Source organism: Triticum dicoccoides, chromosome 3A (genome assembly GCF_002162155.2).
Source record: "Triticum dicoccoides isolate Atlit2015 ecotype Zavitan chromosome 3A, WEW_v2.0, whole genome shotgun sequence".
NCBI lineage: Eukaryota > Viridiplantae > Streptophyta > Magnoliopsida > Poales > Poaceae > Triticum > Triticum dicoccoides.
Window position 1 is genome coordinate 178,645,497 of NC_041384.1, and position 19,708 is coordinate 178,665,204.

A 19,708-nucleotide genomic window follows, 5' to 3' on the forward strand; every position below is an offset into this window, starting at 1 on the left:
AGTACCGCAGGCCCTTGCGGTAGTACCGGCCTCTGGCGCGGTAGTACTGCAAGTGCCCACGGTAGTACCTCTTCCTTAGAGCGGTAGTACTGTGGCCTCAGGCCAGGCGCTGCTGCTATTGTGGTAGTAGGGGCGGATGTAAAAAAATTACATTTGCGCCCTACGCGGTAGTACCGCGCCAGGTGCGCGATAGTACCGTGCTCTCTGGCCAGGGTCAGCAGCTGGCATGGCAGTAGGAGCGGATGTAATTTTTTACATCCACACCCTGCGCGGTAGTACCGCTCCTGGCTTGCAGTACTACCGTGTCGGATTTTTGCATAGATCCCATCTCAGGGGAAGTTGCCACGGATGTATTTTTATATGTCCGTGCCTTCCCAAAATCTGGAGCATCGCTGCCTTGCGGTAGTACCGCAAGGGGGAGCGGTAGTACCGTGCCAGCGGTTCTACCGCCCTCTGCCTCACAGCTTCAGGGTTGTTCTGGTTTCTGCTGCTCGGGCGGTAGTACCGCGGGGCACTGCGGTAGTACCATGTGCTCTTGCGGTAGTACCGCATCCCCAGCGCGGTAGTACCGTGCCACGCAGGCTGAGTTGGTGGATAACGGTTGGATTTGTTCTTCCATTATATAAGGGGTGTCTTCTTCTCTGAGTTGACTATCTCTTCCATCCCCAAGCTCCATTAATTCTCCAAGCTCCATTTTGGCCCGATCTCTCTCCCTATCCAATCAAACTTGTTGATTCTCTAGGGATTGGTTGAGAAGGCCTAGATCTACACTTTCACCAAGAGAAATTTGATTCCCCCACTCATCCCTTACGGATCTTGTTACTCTTGGGTGTTGAACACCCTAGACGGTTGAGGTCACCGCGAAGCCATATTCCATTGTGGTGAGCTTTGTGGTATCGTTGGGAGCCTCCAATTAAGTTGTGGAGATAGCCCCAACCTTGTTTCTAAAGGTCCGGTCGCCGCCTCCAAGGGCACCAATAGTGGAATCACGCCATCTCGCATTGTGTGAGGGCGTGAGGAGAATACGGTGGCCCTAGTGGCTCCTTGAGGAGCATTGTGCCTCCACACCGCTCCAACGGAGACGTACTTTCCCTAAAAAGGAAGGAACTTCGGTAACACATCCTCGTCTTCACCGGCTCCACTCTTGGTTATCTCGTGCCTTTACTTGTGCAAGCTTATTTGTGTTGTATTCCTTGCTTGCTTGTGTACTTGTTCTTGGTGCATCATATAGGTTGCTCACCTAGTTGCATATCTAGATAACCTACTTTGATGCAAAGTTTAAATTGGTAAAGAAAAGCTAAAAATTGTTAGTTGCCTATTCACCCCACCCCCTCTAGTCAACTATATTGATCCTTTCACTTATGCTACTAGGAGAGGTTGTAGGTGAGAAGGCACAAACAACAGCAAATGGGAAGAGACACTCCAAGTTCAAATAGACAAACAAAGGAGAGCAAACTTGGAGTGACTCAAAGCGCAAACAAAGTCCTAAAGACTCGATAAGACCAACGAAAACCAACCCAAACAAACACCTCTCAAGGAGAGGGCGGTGGCCGAAGCCACCTATGTTTGAGTCAATTGGTATGGCACCGCGAAGATTTTAACCTTGGGCCCATGACCAAAACTCATTTTTGAAGCACAAGTACCATAAAAATGGTTAATGTGAAAGATTTGATTTATTTATGCATAATAGGGGGAGGGAGAGTTCATTGAGAAAACAACACTCCCCTATGTTCATGCCTACATCTAGAACAAGATAACATAATGAATGCGGTGGGGTGTGCCTAGTTTTAAGCCACATTGCTCGAATCAATGATATTTAGCTCATGCGTTAACTCACGAAATCTTGCTTCATCCAATGGCTTTGTGAAAATATCTGCTAGTTGCTCTTGAGTGTTGACGTAGATAATATCAATCTCTTCACGCTAGATGTTATCCCGGATGAGATGATGATGAATCTCAATATGCTCCATCTTGCTATGTTGCACCGAATTGTAGGAGATCTTGATAGTGCTTTCATTGTCACATAGAAGAGGCACTTTGTCACTAGTGACACCATAATCCTTTAAAGCTTGTCTCATCCATAGCAATTGTGCACAACAACTTGTGGTGGCTACATACTCGGCCTCGGTCAAGCCCCCCGGCAGTTCCAACTAATACAACTCATTGGGCCGGTCAGGACCGATCACCAGTCTCTGCTGAATTTTATGATGTAGGCTTCTTTTTCTTGGGCTCTTTAATGAACTCGTTGCCTTCCTCCTGGGCAGTTGTGTTTGTAGACGAGTCCTCTTGAGCATGGAAGTCTTCCCCGATCCACAAGAGGAGATGATGGTTATGTCAGCCCGCTTTAAGTGTACTAGATGACTCGTTGCGCCAATGGCGCAAAGGCTGAGAGGGAGCCAAGTTGTTAGAGTAGAACGAGAGAAGTAATGAAAACGGTGTCCTCTTTATTAGATGAGATCTGCTATTTATACAAAGGGAAGAGACATCACTAGGAAGGCATCTGTTCAGGGAGGTGCCTATTCGGCAGGGAACCGACGCGGCAGATGCAACTGTCTGCGGTTAGTAAAAGCAGGGATTGTCCCTTAATTAACAATCATTAATTAATCCTAACACTCCCCCTAATCAATGCTTGATTATGAGCAGACTTCATCTTGATAAAGATTCTCCTTGAAAACCCTATGGGAAAAATGTAAGGAGATACGTGTTTGATATGTTGCTAAAACTCCTTCAAACCCAGTGGGAAAAATAAGGAGAAAATGGTACAACATATATTGGTCATTGTCTCTTTTAACTCAATACGAGAAAACTCATAGAGTTTAGAGGACAATAAATATGGCATATATACTTTCCCAAAAACCCCGGTGGGGAAAACAGAAAGTATGACATATGATCTCATGTTGATATTATCTCATTAAAAACCTTTATGAGAACCTGTATAGTAAACTCATGAAGGGAAAAAGAGTATAATATGATGCATTGAACAGGAATAACTTAGGAAGATACTCCCCCTGATTCTTGCAAATTCCAAAGCCGTCACCTACCAATTCCATGAACATGTTTCTGGAATGTAAAAGTTGGTAGAGACTTGGTGAACAAATCAGTTGAATGATTTGACTTGCAAGATATGCAATATAAAGATATTGCTTATTAGTAACCTGTTTGCATCCGGCAACACAAGCAACACTATCATTGAGATAATGGTTGGTGGATGTAGCCATGAGGTCTTTTTTTGAAGACTCTTCATGAGAGGGCTACCACACCTAGTATGAACACTAAGATTGTCTACGATCTGACATATTGGGGATCTGATTGAAGTATCCAATGATATCGGTGTTCACATTTCTGTGAAACTGAAAAACCAGGACAAGATGTTTGATGCATTTGGAGATATCAAAGATATTCTTGAGTACCAACCAATTGTGTTTGGTGGATCCAATGGCATTATGGAACGTTGAGTCCCAATATCTCATTTCCAACAATTCTTGGTCTAAATAGATCATTCTTTATGTCTAGAGAACGAACTACCATGAGAGCTAATGATGGATAAGATTTGTCCACAATGAATTTCTCCAATATATTATGGATATAGACAATATAGTATACCATAACGTATGAATGAAGGTGCTCAAGTTGTAGTAACGAGCGGTGTTTTGGTTTACCCAAATCCTTCATTTTAAAGTCCGTCATTTAGATGATTACATGTGTTGTCGTTGCAGACACACAAACATGGATAATCATCATTGTAGGAGTAATCCTTGTGTATAAGGATCTCACTACGTCAGTTGTACCATATGTACTGACAATAATAAGTCGTATGGTGACTTACTGAATTTACACAATGTATGTTGCATTTTGTATTTCGATTCAGAATTGAGATCCCACGGGAATCAATCATATATGTCTGAATCTAGTGATCCACATGGATATGTAATCACTACATCTATCAACTGCAGAGATAGATGATTTTGTACTGCCAATGATATAAGTTATCAGAATGGGATTCCACCTCTGGAGAATAGTTGGGTATCTACGTGAACCCTTATGCTACAATACTTGCTCCCTGTTCACCACCTTGTTGTTCTCAATTCCGTTTCCAGAAGAAAGTTGGTGTAGGTATTGCTTATGAACACCTTGCCATTACTGAGCAAGATCATTTCTACCTAGATTATACCCTTTGCTTGAGTTCAGTCCGGGTGTTGTTCACACTTTGCCATGGCCATGGTCTTTGGATCTGAGTCATTTGAAAGGTTTTTGCAATCTAGTTGAGAAATGTACGTCGACAATTGTAGACTTCCGGTTATATGTTTCTCCAGAATCTATATATCAATATATAGTTGATGGAAATATCGTTACACATGGTGACTGCTCGCGATTTCCCAATGCGATTGAGTTGGGTATTCCGATGTCCCAGTCATTGTGTGCACTATGACCTGGGTTGGTGGAGGTTTCACGTCCACTGGGTGTATACTACCCATCAGGTGTTTGTCAACGTGAAGTTGACTTGCATTTACTGATTCACAGGCCTTGATATCCTTGCTTGCGAGAAGCTGAATCCTGATGTACTATTGTCGTACTTCTCCCCCTGTTGCTTTGAACGGGGAGTTGAGTGGTTTTAGTTGGTACCTCCACTCTTTCCAACATATTCAGGATTGTAGGATTGTTTGACACCTTTATAGTCAGTAAATGAATCTGGCAGGTTATTTGCAATGTGTTGCAAATATTTTGAACGCATGGTTCCGATCTTTGAGTACGTGGATTTGAGGCAGAAATGTGTTGAACATTCCACTAATTTCCTGGCATTCTTTATGGTACTTGAAATCTCCCCCTAATGCCTGGAAATGTTCCTCATTGAATCAGCATACAGGCCTTGAATAACTCCCCATGCGAGGAGCTTGAGGTATTGACAGAACTACAGTTATTCCTCACATAGATCCCAACTATATGTTGAGAGGCCAATGATGTATGCCGGGTGGTGATATCGGTATGCAACCGAATTACTGCAGATAGAAAATACTTGATAGATATCCACATATCAAAGATAGAGGGGAATAATATTATGCAGTTCTGCCATGAGCGTGTAAAACTGCATGACTCCAACGTAAAGTTGGTAAGTTGCAATTCCAGAGTAAAGATAATGCAATGAGCCTAACTTCTTTGGATAAAGGATTCTACCAAACCATTTTGAGTCTAGACATTGGGACAAATTGCTAAACTTCAATCCGAGGGCCATAGAGAAAGGCACTCAAGGAGAATTCTGCAATGCTATCCATACGATTTTCTTGAAATCGATGTCAGGAAAATGAGCCAATGGTTTTGTGTGAATAAAGCACACACTTAAGACCATCATGTAGATATGTCTTTTAGAACCATGGAATACCTGAATAGTCTAGTCAATGGAGGGAAGAGCCACTTACCTCAACTTGATGCATTCAAGGAGTCTGAGTGGTTCAGCGTAGACTTTAAGGTGTGCGAGCCTTAAAATTAGCTTCCCTGTGTCACTTGTAGTGCACATAAAATCCAAATGTTGTTAGAATTTAGCATCATAATAATCGTAAACTATTGGAATTGCTGATAGTTTCGGTTTCAACCCAATGTCTCGATGACCAAGGCCAGTATGCCAAGTATGTCATGTACAAGACACTTTGGAAAACTATCACGTACACAACATGTGGTACGGGTTGTGTCGTATGTGTAGTACAATCCAGATGATACACAGAGAATGTATTTGCCATATCCGTTGCATATGGTAAAGAGAAGTTATTTCTCTTTGTTGTCATCATAAGTTTCGCTATGGAAACTATTTTGACGGATACCTTCATAGTTTAGTAGGGTACAAGTTAAACCTGGGAAGCAATAAAGCATCCCGATGTTACTCGGGTACCCACAGGGATAGTAAATATGACTCGAGTTGAGCCAACAAATACCTCATCGCGTCTAGCGATTTTAAAATATCTCTTTTCTCTCAATGAGAGTGGCATCGCGTCTAGCGATTTTAAAATATCTCCTTTCTCTCAATGAGAGTGGAAACATTGGACTCCCCTGAGTATAGAGTTTGTGGTGCATATGTCCACAAGGCACATATCATTTTTCATCGGATTGACTCCCGTAGAAATCTATATATAGACATGAAGATTCTCGGTATGAAAATCACTGTCAAATATATAGAATACATACAAATGTATTTGTACCAAAGTGCTGATACAATATATTGTGATGTACAATATATGATGACAACAATACTTATGTTCTTATTAGAACATCATAAATGGACATAAATTATGTTGACCACTCAGGAGATTGAGAGACTAGACGAAGTCTTCAAACATGTTAGTTGAGTCATATTCAACCATCATATTCTCCGTGCCCATAGGGTCCCGTCACTGCTGGTGATGTCGGGTTGAAGGTTGAAGTGAGCTCCAAACCTTTGCCCTTGAGGTCTGTTGTGTCCTAGGAATTGCTGATACAGAATAACCAGATGCAGATATCTGAATCGATATAATGCCTTATGATGTATAAGACAATATTTTTCTGTTAGCGGTGTGATTCCGACCAGAGGTTAATCATGTGGTCTTGGATTGCACACACTATTCCACAAGACACAAGAGTGATCATGATGTCCATACCCAGGTAGGGTAGTGGTGGCGATTGAGTGCGAATGCCTCAAATTCTCTAGCCATCGGTTACCAGAGATAGTTAATTTACGATTAGTAAATTGAAGACCATCATGATAATGTTGTAAAATTAATGGATATTTCAAGAAGTTATCTTGAAACCATTAATGTGAATCTCAAATTGCTAAGCATGACACCTTGAAGATAATCTCCAAAATGAAGTAGATCTCGCAGCACTAGGGAGTATAATCTGATGAAATCAGTAGATACTCACTCCTAATGGCTTATGTCCTGACTTAGTAAAATGCATGGGAGTGCACAATGTTGTGCAATCATAATGTCAAATTTGACAAAATGTAGGCTTAAACAGTAATGGTGATAATCTGCAAAGCAGTAAATCTACACACTACCTCGGGATCCCAATACATCAATTTGAAGAAATCACTAAGAATTTTGCATATGTATTTGCAAGAAATTGAAAATCTCAATTGCAAATAGACGTATTAATCTCGACATGTAGCAAACATGAAGATACATACATTCCGGAATACATCGTACTCAACAGAAATACACCACTATAATGAATAGTAATGATGTTGCAAACTTGATGTTCAAGTGAAACTTGAATTGTATAGACCTCAAATTAAATGTGATGATCTTGTATCAAGTTTCAAGATAATTCAGCAGGGTGAATTAATATTTTGCGAGAGAAAATTAATCTCAATCGCTATGAGATTGTTTTGCGAGAGAAGAAAATCTCGATCGCAAATTAATATTGTTGTGCGAGAAAACTTAATCTCAATCACAAAACAATGTTGTTGTACTAATAAGACATGTTATAGGGATTGCTAAAAAGCAAACACATCGAACATGCCACATATAATAACCACATATTTTCTGGAATTTTAAACTCAACAGAAAATGGGCTAAATGATGATCTGCACATGGCCTAACGTTACTGGTGCTAATCAACAGCAACTAGTTAGACCAAGCTGCAATATCCCGAAACTTCCAGGAATTAGCCGTAAAACAATGACAGAGGCAAGTTTTGACCTATTTCGGAAATAGGTGAAGCCAAAAGGCTGAAATGCAAAACTTGCGAAGAGATAAGGTTCCTATCTCTTTACTTCCGAGCGCTTTCGACCAGGAGAAATCCTGTAACCGCCCGCCGCTGTTTTGGCACACCGGCCAGGGCCGCGACCGTGGGAGCGTCGTCGTCTCCGCTGTGGGAGCCACGCCGAAGGGCGCCGCTGCCTCCGGGGCCGGAGGGCCAGCCGAGTGCCGTTGCCTCGGGCGCCGCTGGACGGATGCAAGCCGAGGGCGCGGCGTCGCCTCAGTCTTCCGCGCCGCGCCGCGGTTGGGTGCCGCCTTCGCGGGCGCCGAGGCTGTCGTTTGCGGCATGCGTAGTGGGAGAGCATCTCGCCATGCACGTGTGCGCCGGGCATCTCCGCGGTCACGCTTTAGGCGGCCTCGCGCCGAGGCCGCGCCGCCACATCATGGCTGGTGCGCCGGAGGGCGTTGCCGTTTCGTCGAGGTCCGCGCAGCGCCTCCGCGTTGAGAGGTCAAGGCTACGCAGTCGTGCCCCGCGTTAGAGGCCGGCAGACACCTCGACGCATCGCTGGACAGCCGTGTGTGTGCAAGGTGCATGGACGCGGGCGCCGCTGGCGATGCTGATGAAAAGCAACGGCAGTTGTCGCTTGATCCAGTGCAGTGCAGGAAGAATTGAAGAACGCATGGTACCTTTTTCCTTTTTCATCAATGAATCGATGGGAATCCATTGGCGTTCGTTGTTGAGGCCTTCAATTCTTGAATCGATGGAGATCCACAACCTCTGTTCTTTCTCATTCTGCCCTGACTGCCGCGCAGGACAGAGCCGCCGGTCCAAGCGTTGGCCGTTGGTCGCTCCTGTGGACGCGCTGCCGGGAGCCCGCGGTCGCGCATGGGTGCCGCCTTCCGCCGGGAACACCGCGTTGCCGCGGAATAGCCATTGAGGTGTGCGCGGCGCCATGCGCTGCCTTTGCTAGCGCTGGAGCGTTGGCTTCCTTTGCCACGCAGGGCCAGAGGGCATCGCGACGTTGCGCACTCGCTGCCGGCAGTTTGGCCGTGAAATCGCTCCGCCAGAGGGCGTGCTGATAACGTGTTAGAGTAGAACGAGAGAAGTAATGAAAACGGTGTCCTCTTTATTAGATGAGATCTGCTATTTATACAAAGGCTATTTATACAAGAGCGATGCTATACACACGACGAAATTGCAGCCGACATGCGCACGATCCCATGTGGCAGCATCAGTAGCCCTCGTACATGCAGGAGGTAGTTGGTTTTTGTGTTAGGTGATGCATGCACACTGTGTATCGTCCAATCATGTCGTGTGTGAAGCCATTTCGTTTATACAAAGGGAAGAGATATCACTAGGAAGGCGTCTGTTCAGGGAGGTGCCTATTCGGCAGGGAACCGATGCGGCAGATGCAACTGTCTGCGGTTAGTAAAAGCAGGGATTATCCCTTAATTAACAATCATTAATTAATCCTAACACAAGTATTGTGAGAATATTTATACACCCAAGTCGAAAACCAAATGTGGCCAACACCCCCCCATCCTCTGCTTGAAAGCCGCCTTTTCTCACCGGATCTAACATAGATACATGATTCTTCAAGACCAAATTTCAAAGAAAATATAAAGCATGCAAGGCTTTAAGTTGTACTATTGAGACCATACCACCATATCTTCATTTAGTTTTTTTTTGGAAATCTAAAGGTCTAAGAGGATGGTACGTGTAAGACGATGTGAATCCACAACAAAAAACTAAACTAACTTCCAAACAAAAATTTCAAGTTTGGAAGCCACAAAGAAGCAGCCCAAATCTCTCGTTGTAGTGCAGGTACATGTCCTTAATCCTGCATCCACATCCCATAATTTTTCAACACCTAAATCCACAAAACCAACCGAAGGAAATCATGGCAGAAACATGCGCCGTGGCTTACGTCTCCAAGGACTTCTTGGCATTATTGTACAGGTTGGACACAACAATCCTCGCTGCAAGCTGCAGAAGAACTACACAGGCACCTTTCTTCACCTTGCCCTTGGGGAGGAGGGGGCAACACTTGCAGCGTGGTGACAAGGCTTTGCGAACGCCGTCGGCGAGAGCGTGCATCGGAGGGCGTCGAGAGTGGCAGCTGCCTCCACCTCGGCGCGAGCGTAATGGCCGCGCGACTCAAGGCAGCACACGAAGCGGTCATGCTGGAGCATTACGCTATGCACAGATGTGTAGGCAATTAACAAAGATTGGTAAAAGGGAAACAAATTATCCAAAAGAAGAAAGGTTTTATATATTTTCAGCGTACCCAGCCATAAAATCAGATGCTTCTTGATTAACAAAATGAACACACAATTAAGCGGGCATAGGAGGTGTACAATCATGTACTGACAAAAATCAGAGGGGTTAGATTATGTTCAAATGAGATAAATCATCAAGGTTCCAATGATAGAAAACGTTGGGCCCGATGCACGGATTAATGCTATAGCACACAAGCAAGCTAGACATCTTCGTCTGGAGCGAATACTTTCTTCTTCCTATATTATCAAAGGTGTCTGAAAGTATGAAGACTGGAATCAAAAAATAACAGGAGACAAAACATAAGTAAGCACTCATTGCAATGTACCTGATCAATCAGTATTAGGTTGTGAAACAAGGGCAGGCAAAAAGAAATGAAAAATACTATGATAATTGTTGTAGCCTTACTATACCGGCCATTGAAACAAATCACCAACCAAGATCTTTAATTTTTTGATGAATGCTTGTTGGGTTCTAAAGAAGGGTGAAAGGAACCTTAGCAGAAGACGATGCCTATCCATTGGTTTTACAACTTCCGTCAAGCTACATTAGCATGATATCTATGTGAGGTTCACGCATTCAAAAATATGGCCAGCTATAATTCTATGGTCTGTAATTCTACAGAACCAGATAAATGTTTTGGAATGGCTAAAGATAACAAGAAAAACAAAATTAGTAAATTTCGGCCAACAAAGCAGAAGTCCGGGATTACTGATTTGGTGTCAGCCTATTTCTTAAATCACAAAGTAGCATGGCTAGACAACCTTTCTTTGAGCAAAGTGAGCATAACAGCCACCATTAAATGCAATTATGAAGGAAAATTGGCAACCTAACTATAATTGCATAACAACTTATTTTCCAGCAGAAACTACATCATTTCATAGGCCAACCTGGAAGCAAGGATTCACCTTAAATGAAGAAGGAAGCCGAACACACCCACATTATAGCAGCAACAAGAGAACTTCCAAGAATTTATAGACTATAAAAACTCACAGAAACTCCACTGTGTGGGACAAACTCACAATTGGTGAGGTTGGTGAGCAATTGCACAGGGACACGGTTAAGCAAGCAAACTCAAGAACCTGATTCTAAAAATTGGCAAGCATGAGATATTACAATTGGCGAGTGTGAAATATTAGATGCTAAGCAGGCAAATTCAAGAAGATGATTCTAACAACTACCTCTAGGAAAGTAGTCTAGAATTCATGTAACATGTGGTGTTCTCTGAATAACTGAGAAAAACAGAGGAAACAATAGAAGACGGTAAGAAATAACAACTACCTCTAGGAAAGTAGTCTAGAATTCATGTAACATGTGGTGTTCTCTGAATAACTGAGAAAAACAGAGGAAACAATAGAAGACGGTAAGAAATAATTTTATATTGCATAATAAGAATACTTAATGAAGCATTGGGGCATAAGAATACATAAATGACTCCATGGTCAACTCTTTAGCAAGATCTGCACTTCAATCCAAAAGTAAGAGATGCCTGTTGCTGATCACTTGCTAAACGATGAAACATTCATATGGACATTATCACTCACTAACTGGTAAACTGGCACACAAAATACACATGCATGAGGTAATGGCTCTATGGGCGTCAAAAACATCACCAATCCATACCAGCACACGAATTGATGAACAAAGGTGAGGACACATGCGGCTGGCAAGGCAGGAGGAAGCATTGGTAGGTAAGGAGGGAACTGCAACCAAGGAGCTGAGTCTGTTTGCATTCTCAAATCACCGTGTTGATGTTAAATTTATTCCTGAAGATAGAACTAAGGCATCACAAAATATTTGAATGACTGGAGCATAGAGGAATCTGGGAAGCTACATCAGTGTTCAGGTTCACCCATGAACGAAATGATATCACCCCCTACCAAATCCAGCAATCAGTTCAGTGCGGATGCACTAAACGCCAGAATCCGAACTTAGCCAAGCATGAATTTGCCATTCAATAAGAGAAAATTGAAATTATGGGCTGGAGGAAGTACGCACTGGGATGGTACTTCTCGACCAGCAGCATCACCATGCCATCCCCAGCTTATGCATTTTTTACAACGTCATCTTCAAACAGTAGCTAGCATGTGTAGTTTGGCAAGGAATGAATAGTCTGCATGTGGTGATCTGCACATATTATGAACATACATACTAAGGCTTTAGTTCAAATAAATTAGTCCTATTGAATTAGTAATGTACTGTGCTGATTATTAGTCCGACCATGCAAGTACAAGAAAATCAATACAGTAGTGCAAGGTCATACAAGAAAACTGGTCCTACAAAACTAATTCTTTTAGTGTTCAGAATTTATCACCTCAAATTTGTTAGAACCGTACAGGCCAAAAACATTTTCTGCAAATACAATATATGCAGAACTTGGTTCTGTTTACAGTACACATGCCTACAAGCCTAGTTGCTTCAGTTCGCTGGGAATTACCTAGTCAGTCAGGCTCCTTTAGTTCTACAAAATTAACATATACTGAGATCTGTTCAAACTTCTTCTTAAAAAATAGCTATATTAGACGGTTCCCAAATTCAACAAAAGGTGGGTTCAGCCATGCGTACTATCAAATACCTGACCACTTGAATTTAAAGCAAGATGACAGTTTTATGTACGACCAAACAAGGGCGCAGGTGACAAGATCTCTGCAAAAATCAAGCCATTCAAATGCATTTGAGATCAAAATACATCATGCAGGGACAAATGGTATTAGTTACGCTGTCGTTATTCTACTTTGTTTCTTGAGCAGCGACTCAATTAATATTCTCACTGATCCAGTTTACTCAAGAACTTCTGAACCAGTTCCAGGACTCCTATGGACTAAGGTACTCTAGCTGCTTGGATCTTTCATAGGATCTAATTAGAACCAATTCTATGGGTGGTTTATCTTTTTAGAACTATTAGCATTCACTCAGTGGAGAAGTGCAAGCAGGAGCTGACTTCAGTTGGAATAAGTGTGCCAGAAAATGTGGCCAATAGATTGTACGTCGGCAAAGTATGAACTGAAACACTTGAGGAACCCAGTGTTAAAAGTGGATGTTAAATTCAGACCTTATCAATGCAGGGTGTGAATCCCAAACACTAAACACGATCTGTAGGCATAAAAAGAAACAAATAATCTTTAGATTCTCCCCTGCAGAATAGTAAAATAATAACATTTTGATTCCTGGACAGCTCCTTCCTCCAAATCACATTCAGGTGACCCTTCTCCACTCTCAAATCCTCCTTCTGGGGCCGAAGATTTGGAGGGCCGCATCTCAGATTCTCAAATAGATAATAGAGCAAGTAGAAACCAATCCAATCCAATCCTCCTGCAGCAGCAGAGAGGGAGTTGCACGAGCGCGAACACGAACAGAGAGCATCTCAGATTCCTCAAATAGATAATAGAGCAAGTAGAAGCCAATCCAATCCAATCCTCCTGCAGCAGCAGAGAGGGAGCTGCACGAGCGCGAACACGAACAGAGGACAACACCCATCCGCTTGTGTGAGAAATCTGAATCAGAGGACCAAATCGAATAGAGACAAACGCGTGGAGGAAGTGAAGAGGGACGAGAGGGCACCTTGACGAGCTCCGTGGCGTCGACGTCCCGAGAAGAAGCACACGGATGGGGGACGGCCGGTGGGCGGAGCGATCGCTCACGGACAGGAAGCTCGGGCGCAGGCTTAGCGGCCTCGCGGCGCCGACGAGGGGAGGAAGTGGCAGCTGACGCCGGCCATCGTCGTGGCTCTCCCTGTCGACTGTCGCTCGCTTCTCCCCACCGCTTCCCGCTGTCCACCCTGTCGTGGCTCTCCGCCTCTCCCTGCCGGTTGCCGCTCGCTTCTCCCACCGCTTCCCGTTGTTCACCCCTGCTCTCAATGGAGACGACCTGAGCCCGATCTGGACCAGGCGACGTCGAAGGAGGAGGGAGGTGGAGGGGCTACGCCGAGGGAGAGGAAGAGGAAGAGAAGGAGGCGGCGGGAGGAAGCGAGCGCTCGGAAATAAAAGGAGACGTGGCCACGGCCGCTAGTTGGGCGCACGGGCTCATCCTTTATATGTTCAGTTCAATGTTCGTTGCGTGCAACTGGACCAAGGATGAGAAGCCTAAGAGCAAGAGAAAGAGGAAGCACGTGCTCTGAAGAAAATTAGGTATTAGGTCCCTGCCGACTTAATTGCAATCTTGGGGCGATCCGTGAAACACCTACTCCCTCCATTTACAAATATAAGTCTTTTTAAAGATTGCAACAAGTGACTACATACGAAGCAAAATGAGTGAATTTGTACTGTAAAATATGTCTACATATATCTGTATGTTGTAGTTCATTTGAAATGTCTAAAAGACTTATATTTAGAAACGAAGGGAGTAGTATCTTTGCTACTTCACACGTTTACTTTTCCTTTACATAATGAATTAGAGTTATTGGCTCCTTATGAACAAGGAAAGAGTCACTATCCAATGATAAGCGGATTTTTATGATGAGAGATATCATTGCAACATATTGCTATTTTATTTACATGCATGGATTAGGATGAACGCTACTGCATCATTACTTAATGATAATTATATAGCCTTCCACATCGCTAGTATCAATTGCTAAGTGAAGGTTGATAATTCCATGAAATAACTTATTTTTTTGTTTTGATTGTCAGTCAAGGACACAAAGAGTAATCCTAGGCATGAGCCTAGCCAAAAATTATTCATTCAGAACAAGCAGTGTGTAAGGTGAAACTCCCAAACCATATAATGATGGATTGATGAACAAAGAGCAAGCGTGGCTAGTGAAAGTACGAAATACAATTAGAATGTATTCTCAATTGATGGACAATGTGAATACATAACAACTGTCCTAGAACTGAAATAATCATTTCCTCCATGGATTACTGTATAGCAGAAACTATTTTACCCGAAGAGCAGCATGGCAGGACCGATGATCCAACATGTCAAAGTAGTATAACCCAACAAAATCCAATGGTGTTGTATGCATAGGCTTGATAAAACGCAGCATCGACCATTCATACAATTATGCTTGTGACCTTCAACGTGACCTTCGACATGAGATGGAACCTTATGTGCTTGTGACCTTCTACGTGAGATGGGACCTTTATGTGCTTCATCAGACCTCAAAGAAACGAAGCTCCACCATTGCTTCCTGATGCTTGGGCGAATACCAAGCTGTGGCCTTTGCTGAACCCAGGACCTTCAGAGCCCAATCAATGGCGAAGACTGAGTCGTCCACTCGGACAAAATGGTCTTGACTTCTTGGGTCAATGGCAACAGAAGATTCAACACGAAAGCTGAATGGCCCAACTATCTGCGCAAGGAACAAAGGATAGCTTTACTTAGTTTTTAACTCTTTATGATAGCTTTGTAGTGCCTGCACACTGCGATCCTCTTGTCTGGTTAATTCATCTGCTTGGAATATATTGAAGGAAGGCAACAGGAGAAAAATGATATAAAAGGTCTTATATTAGTTTACAGAGGGAGTACTTACCAGTACTGATTCCTAAGTTCTAGGAAGGTGATACCATCTAACAGTAATAAAACCCATCAAGCCAAAAAGGTAACTACACAGGGAAAAAACAGTATTTGCCACTTGAAACAAATGGTATTCATACATGGCACTCCATGTGTCACTGACATGTGGTGGCAAAAAATTATCCTGTAGCCTCTGAGATTTCAGTAATGAAATGTGTTCCGCAATAACAGAGTAACTGGTGGGAGAAGTTATAAGCAATAGGACTTGCAATACAGGTCATAGCCCCATAGTACCTGCTACCACGCATTTTCTCTAAGGCTCAGTATCGACCTTACTAATAGCTAAGGAGTTTGGAGTTCTACATCTAAGCATAACCTAATCCTAACTCATGACATGATTAAGCTCTCATGCGATGCATCCATTAGCAATAGATCAATATATGCTAGCTTCTCTTAATACTTGTTTTACTTGTTAGTCCTCAGTACCCAACTTTTCTAATCCTTGTGTACAGTTTGACAAATAACTGAAACGATCGAAGAAAACAAAAAAGATAGGAAAGTAGAATAGGCGGATTCTGGAACCCCAAGGATTCAATGGCACTCCCTCCGTCTCATAATGTAAGACGTCTTATATTATGGGACGGAGGGAGTATATGGATATGGAAAATGTAAGATTCCCGATCCTAGCGGGAAAAGGCGGGGAACAGATACCCAATATGATAGGATCCTTGGGAGGAACTTTTGGTAATGGTCTTGATCCTCTATGCTAAACCAATAGCCTGGCCATCAGTCAGAAAACTAATGGTAACTGGCAGAGTTCAGTTACTGGATACCTTCTCCTAACCAATTTGCTTATTGATTTCAAGAAAATGTTACCAAGATAAAATTAACATATGACAGGACACCAATCAAGTTTTCCTAAAGAAAACATAGAGATGTATGTATTATGTTTGATATAGAATAGCATTGTGCCAATCTATTCCTGCTGGAAAGTGACAGTATAACTAAGCTCTTCGACACCTTGATTAATCAAATAGCAATGCATGTCAGGCAAAAACTCTTCCACCTTAAGGTTATTGGCTGAACTGAAAAAGAAAATAAAGATTTCGAAATGATTTGACATCTCAAATCCAAAAAAAGGAGTAAGAGTATCATGCTTTGTGGCGTGACAGTCTGCATACAGAATGACCTTCTAGTTCTAGGTAACAGAGCACAAAGTGAAATGAAAGGAAAATATGATTCACCTGTTGTTGAAGAGAAACAATCACATCTGGACAAACATCACAGAATGTCTCTAAATCAGGGCGTCTAGAGAAGAAAAAATCTTGCGCTAGACGAGAAGCACCACGTAAGAACAAAGATCCCGAGGATATATCTAATCGGGCACTGACCCTTGTCAAATCCAGGAAAAGCCTCTGGAAATTTCCATGTTGAGCTGTAAAAGTAACAGAAGCAAAGAGATCTGCAAATGCAGCAAACTTATTCCTCTCGTGGAACACTCTGAAGGCATTGCTTTTTCGCGTTTCGTCTGGCACTGAAATTCTTTTTGAACAATCCCCCAAAGAACCACTGGCTACTGCACCTGGATGAACAAAATGAGGCAGGAAACAGTAAACCGTTTGGTGCTGGCGACCTATAAATCCAATACAGGGTCATAAAGTAGTTCGTGATAATATATCCAGAGAAAGTGCACAAGATTTTGGCTTGCAAAATCTTGTGATACATTGGAACAGCAGGGAAAACGTTGGTTAAATTATCATATATTCTTGAAATGTGACAGTGAGCAGGACATGGCATGTGAGTGAAACTGTTGTCAAAAACAAAACCTCTAAGCAAGTAGACCCAAGAACTTTTCTGAAAGCAGCTTAGAGAATAAGTCACTGAAGCTCAAGGACAGATTTCACAACTACAGAGATGTAATCAGCACAACACTAAAACATGGTAAGATTCTTACCAACAATTCCAGTGAATGAAACATGAGGGTCTGAGAGAAATGCATCATAAGGCTGAACCATTTTTAGCTTGTCTTCTTTCTTCCTCCAAGCATCAATACTTCTCTTGATGGAAATAGCTGCCTTAGCACACAAACCAGGTAGCAGAGCGAGAGGAACATCATTGGTTTCATCACCACCAAAACATTTTGGCTCCCCGCTATTCTGTTGTAACAATAGATGATAACTCAATCCAGAACTGGAGCCGACTGAAGCAAGATCAGCTGACAATGATAAAGGCACATCCCAGTACACCCCCTGTTTATCAACAAATAACCCAGGCCAGGACGCTGCTAATGTAAGATTTTGTTGAGGAAGCTGCAAACAGTAAATAGAATGGTTCAGTTCATCCAAACATTCAGAACAGCAACAGTAGCATCAGTTCAGTAAACTAGTCATTCACAAAACAGAGCAAGATCAAGTATTCCATAAATCCATCACAACCTTTTGAAGACTACATGTCCTAATCGGCATACATGAAGAAAATAAGATTTAGTGAGAAATGGCAGCGCAAACAGAATAGAATACACGCAAATAGCTAACTATATACCAAAGAGCCTAAGAGCATCCAGGTGTTTTGCCTTGTGGTGAATAATCGCTTTGCCTCGGTCCCCCTTGTTGATATTGTACAACTCCAGCAGCAATGCCGTGTCTGGTGTGATCAAGAGTTCCGTGCCAACACCTAGAGAAATGACATCGCGCAAATGCCTCTTGAGATCATTGGACCAGGGGACCCCTTCTTGCCGATTTGACAACTTCTCTTTCACGACTGCCACAAGCTGCTGTACATGAAGCTGCTCCAAGATAGTAAACGACCTGAGCAGATCGCATTAAGTTGTTAGTGAACATGAGGTTTGGGCACATACTTGTTACACATGAATCAAAATCATTGCAATTATACAGTTAGTATTCATGCAAGCAGGCAAGGTTCAAATAAACGAACACAATAACCAGACACAAGGCATTCAGAAACAACTACCTAAGAAATCTACGACTAATATTCCATCCACTCGGATGTGATGTGGCTGGTACGTGTGGAAATGCCATTGGAATCGGCATCTTGTATACCACATTTCACTACCTATCAACCGCGGCAACCTTGGAAGGGTGCAGATACGTAAGTACGACCGTTTCTGGCAGGATTGTTGGTGAGTTTGGTTGTGAGGGGAGGGGGGTTACCAGTTGTGGGCGAGATGGAGGAGGTGCGCGTGATGGAGGGAGAGACCGGCGCGGGAGGCGGAGAAGGATGGGACGAGCGGGGAGGCCATGAAGCGGTGGAAGAAGTCGAGCTGCTTGGTGCGGGTGACGCGGGGCCCCCGCGAGAGGCCCAGGGGCAGCGGGTCGCCCGGGACCGGGCGCGCCGTGCCCTCCATCGTCGCCGGGGACTCCACGTCCAGCTCCCACCTCCCTTCCCTGTCCGTCAGCCACCGCATCTGCCGCAACATCGCCGCCGACGCCGCTTTCGCCGGGCGGCGCTTTGCCTTTCTCTCGGGTTGTTCTTTCGCTTTGTGCTGCGTCGGAGTGTTGCAGCTGTTGCGGTGCGTCCCGAGGATAGGGGGGTGACGAGCCACGCTTGCTGTGACGGAGCATGGCGAGTGCCTACGTGGCAAATAACATGTAAACTGGGTCTTTTTTTTTAAGAAAAAAAAACAGCGAGCCTTGTCCATTTCCATTAGAGAAACTGCCACAAGTAAACTGGGCCAATAGGTGCTGATTACTCTCTTTTTTTTGCAAAATATGATTAAGCTGGTACTGGATCTAACATCTACCCGATGTAAGCCAAAATTCGTAGGAAAAATGCTCCTATTTTTCTTATTGTTTTTGAGATAGCTGACAACTCATTCCAAGCAATGAAAAATGCTCCTATATACAGCGAATTTAAAACACCTGAATTCAGTAGAATTTTACTGAAAACAGGCAATTCACACAAAAAATCCAGGAAAACCGCACATACCAAGGACCTCCTGGCGGCATGGAGAACATAGGCTTACAACGAGAAGATGAAATCTTTCATCCATGAATAGAGATTCAATCGGTTCATTATACACAAGTTTCGTACAAATTAAGTTACATAAACTGCCGGATCTCCGCTGTGTAACACTTCACATGGTCCGCTAAAAATCACACTGGTCATCATTCTTATTCCTCACCAAACCAAAACTGTAGAGAGACAGATTATGGGTTGTGCAATCGCGATGTATTGATCGTTGCACCAGGCACGTATATATAAGTATAGAGGTGGGCCACAACCTCAACTATACAAGAAAACAGGAGGTGGGCCCTACACACACATATACACGTACACAATATACTCAACACCC

General features: G+C 43.3%; 1 protein-coding gene and 2 long non-coding RNA genes across 8 annotated transcripts; 1 reads left to right on the forward strand and 2 right to left on the reverse strand.

Annotated features, from left to right (window-relative positions):
• Window positions 1–7,758: 7,758 nt before the first annotated feature.
• Window positions 7,759–8,799, forward strand: LOC119267769. Its single transcript, XR_005132601.1, has 2 exons — window positions 7,759–8,347; window positions 8,478–8,799. It is a non-coding gene; the product is annotated as an uncharacterized LOC119267769 (long non-coding RNA).
• Window positions 8,800–9,090: 291 nt separating this feature from the next.
• Window positions 9,091–13,949, reverse strand: LOC119267768. Of its 6 annotated transcripts, none has more exons than XR_005132599.1 (3): window positions 13,504–13,949; window positions 12,995–13,381; window positions 9,091–12,069 (listed from the first exon to the last, which is right to left on the reverse strand). It is a non-coding gene; the product is annotated as an uncharacterized LOC119267768 (long non-coding RNA). The 6 variants fall into 6 exon arrangements; XR_005132596.1 differs by having other exon boundaries at window positions 9,091–11,708; window positions 11,941–13,381; XR_005132600.1 differs by having other exon boundaries at window positions 9,091–11,123; window positions 11,224–13,381.
• A 748-nt stretch (window positions 13,950–14,697) lies between these two features.
• LOC119267770 (protein TRIGALACTOSYLDIACYLGLYCEROL 4, chloroplastic-like) lies at window positions 14,698–18,922 on the reverse strand. The gene is made up of 5 exons (XM_037549208.1): window positions 18,567–18,922; window positions 17,969–18,203; window positions 17,351–17,705; window positions 16,641–16,978; window positions 14,698–15,232 (listed from the first exon to the last, which is right to left on the reverse strand). Exons 1-5 carry the CDS (start codon window positions 18,830–18,832, stop codon window positions 15,035–15,037), a joined length of 1,392 nt encoding a protein of 463 aa, XP_037405105.1. The 5' UTR covers window positions 18,833–18,922; the 3' UTR covers window positions 14,698–15,034.
• Window positions 18,923–19,708: the final 786 nt, after the last annotated feature.

Excerpts from the sequence above, each read along its gene's own strand:
- LOC119267770 (XM_037549208.1), bottom strand. The coding sequence starts at position 18,832 with ATGTTGCGGCAGATGCGGTGGCTGACGGACAGGGAAGGGAGGTGGGAG. Across the intron at positions 17,706-17,968 it reads AAGCGATTATTCACCACAAG|CTTCCTCAACAAAATCTTAC; the intron begins GCAAAACACCTG and ends TACTGTTTGCAG. Across the intron at positions 15,233-16,640 it reads TTGTTTCTCTTCAACAACAG|ATAGTTGGGCCATTCAGCTT; the intron begins GTGAATCATATT and ends TTCCTTGCGCAG.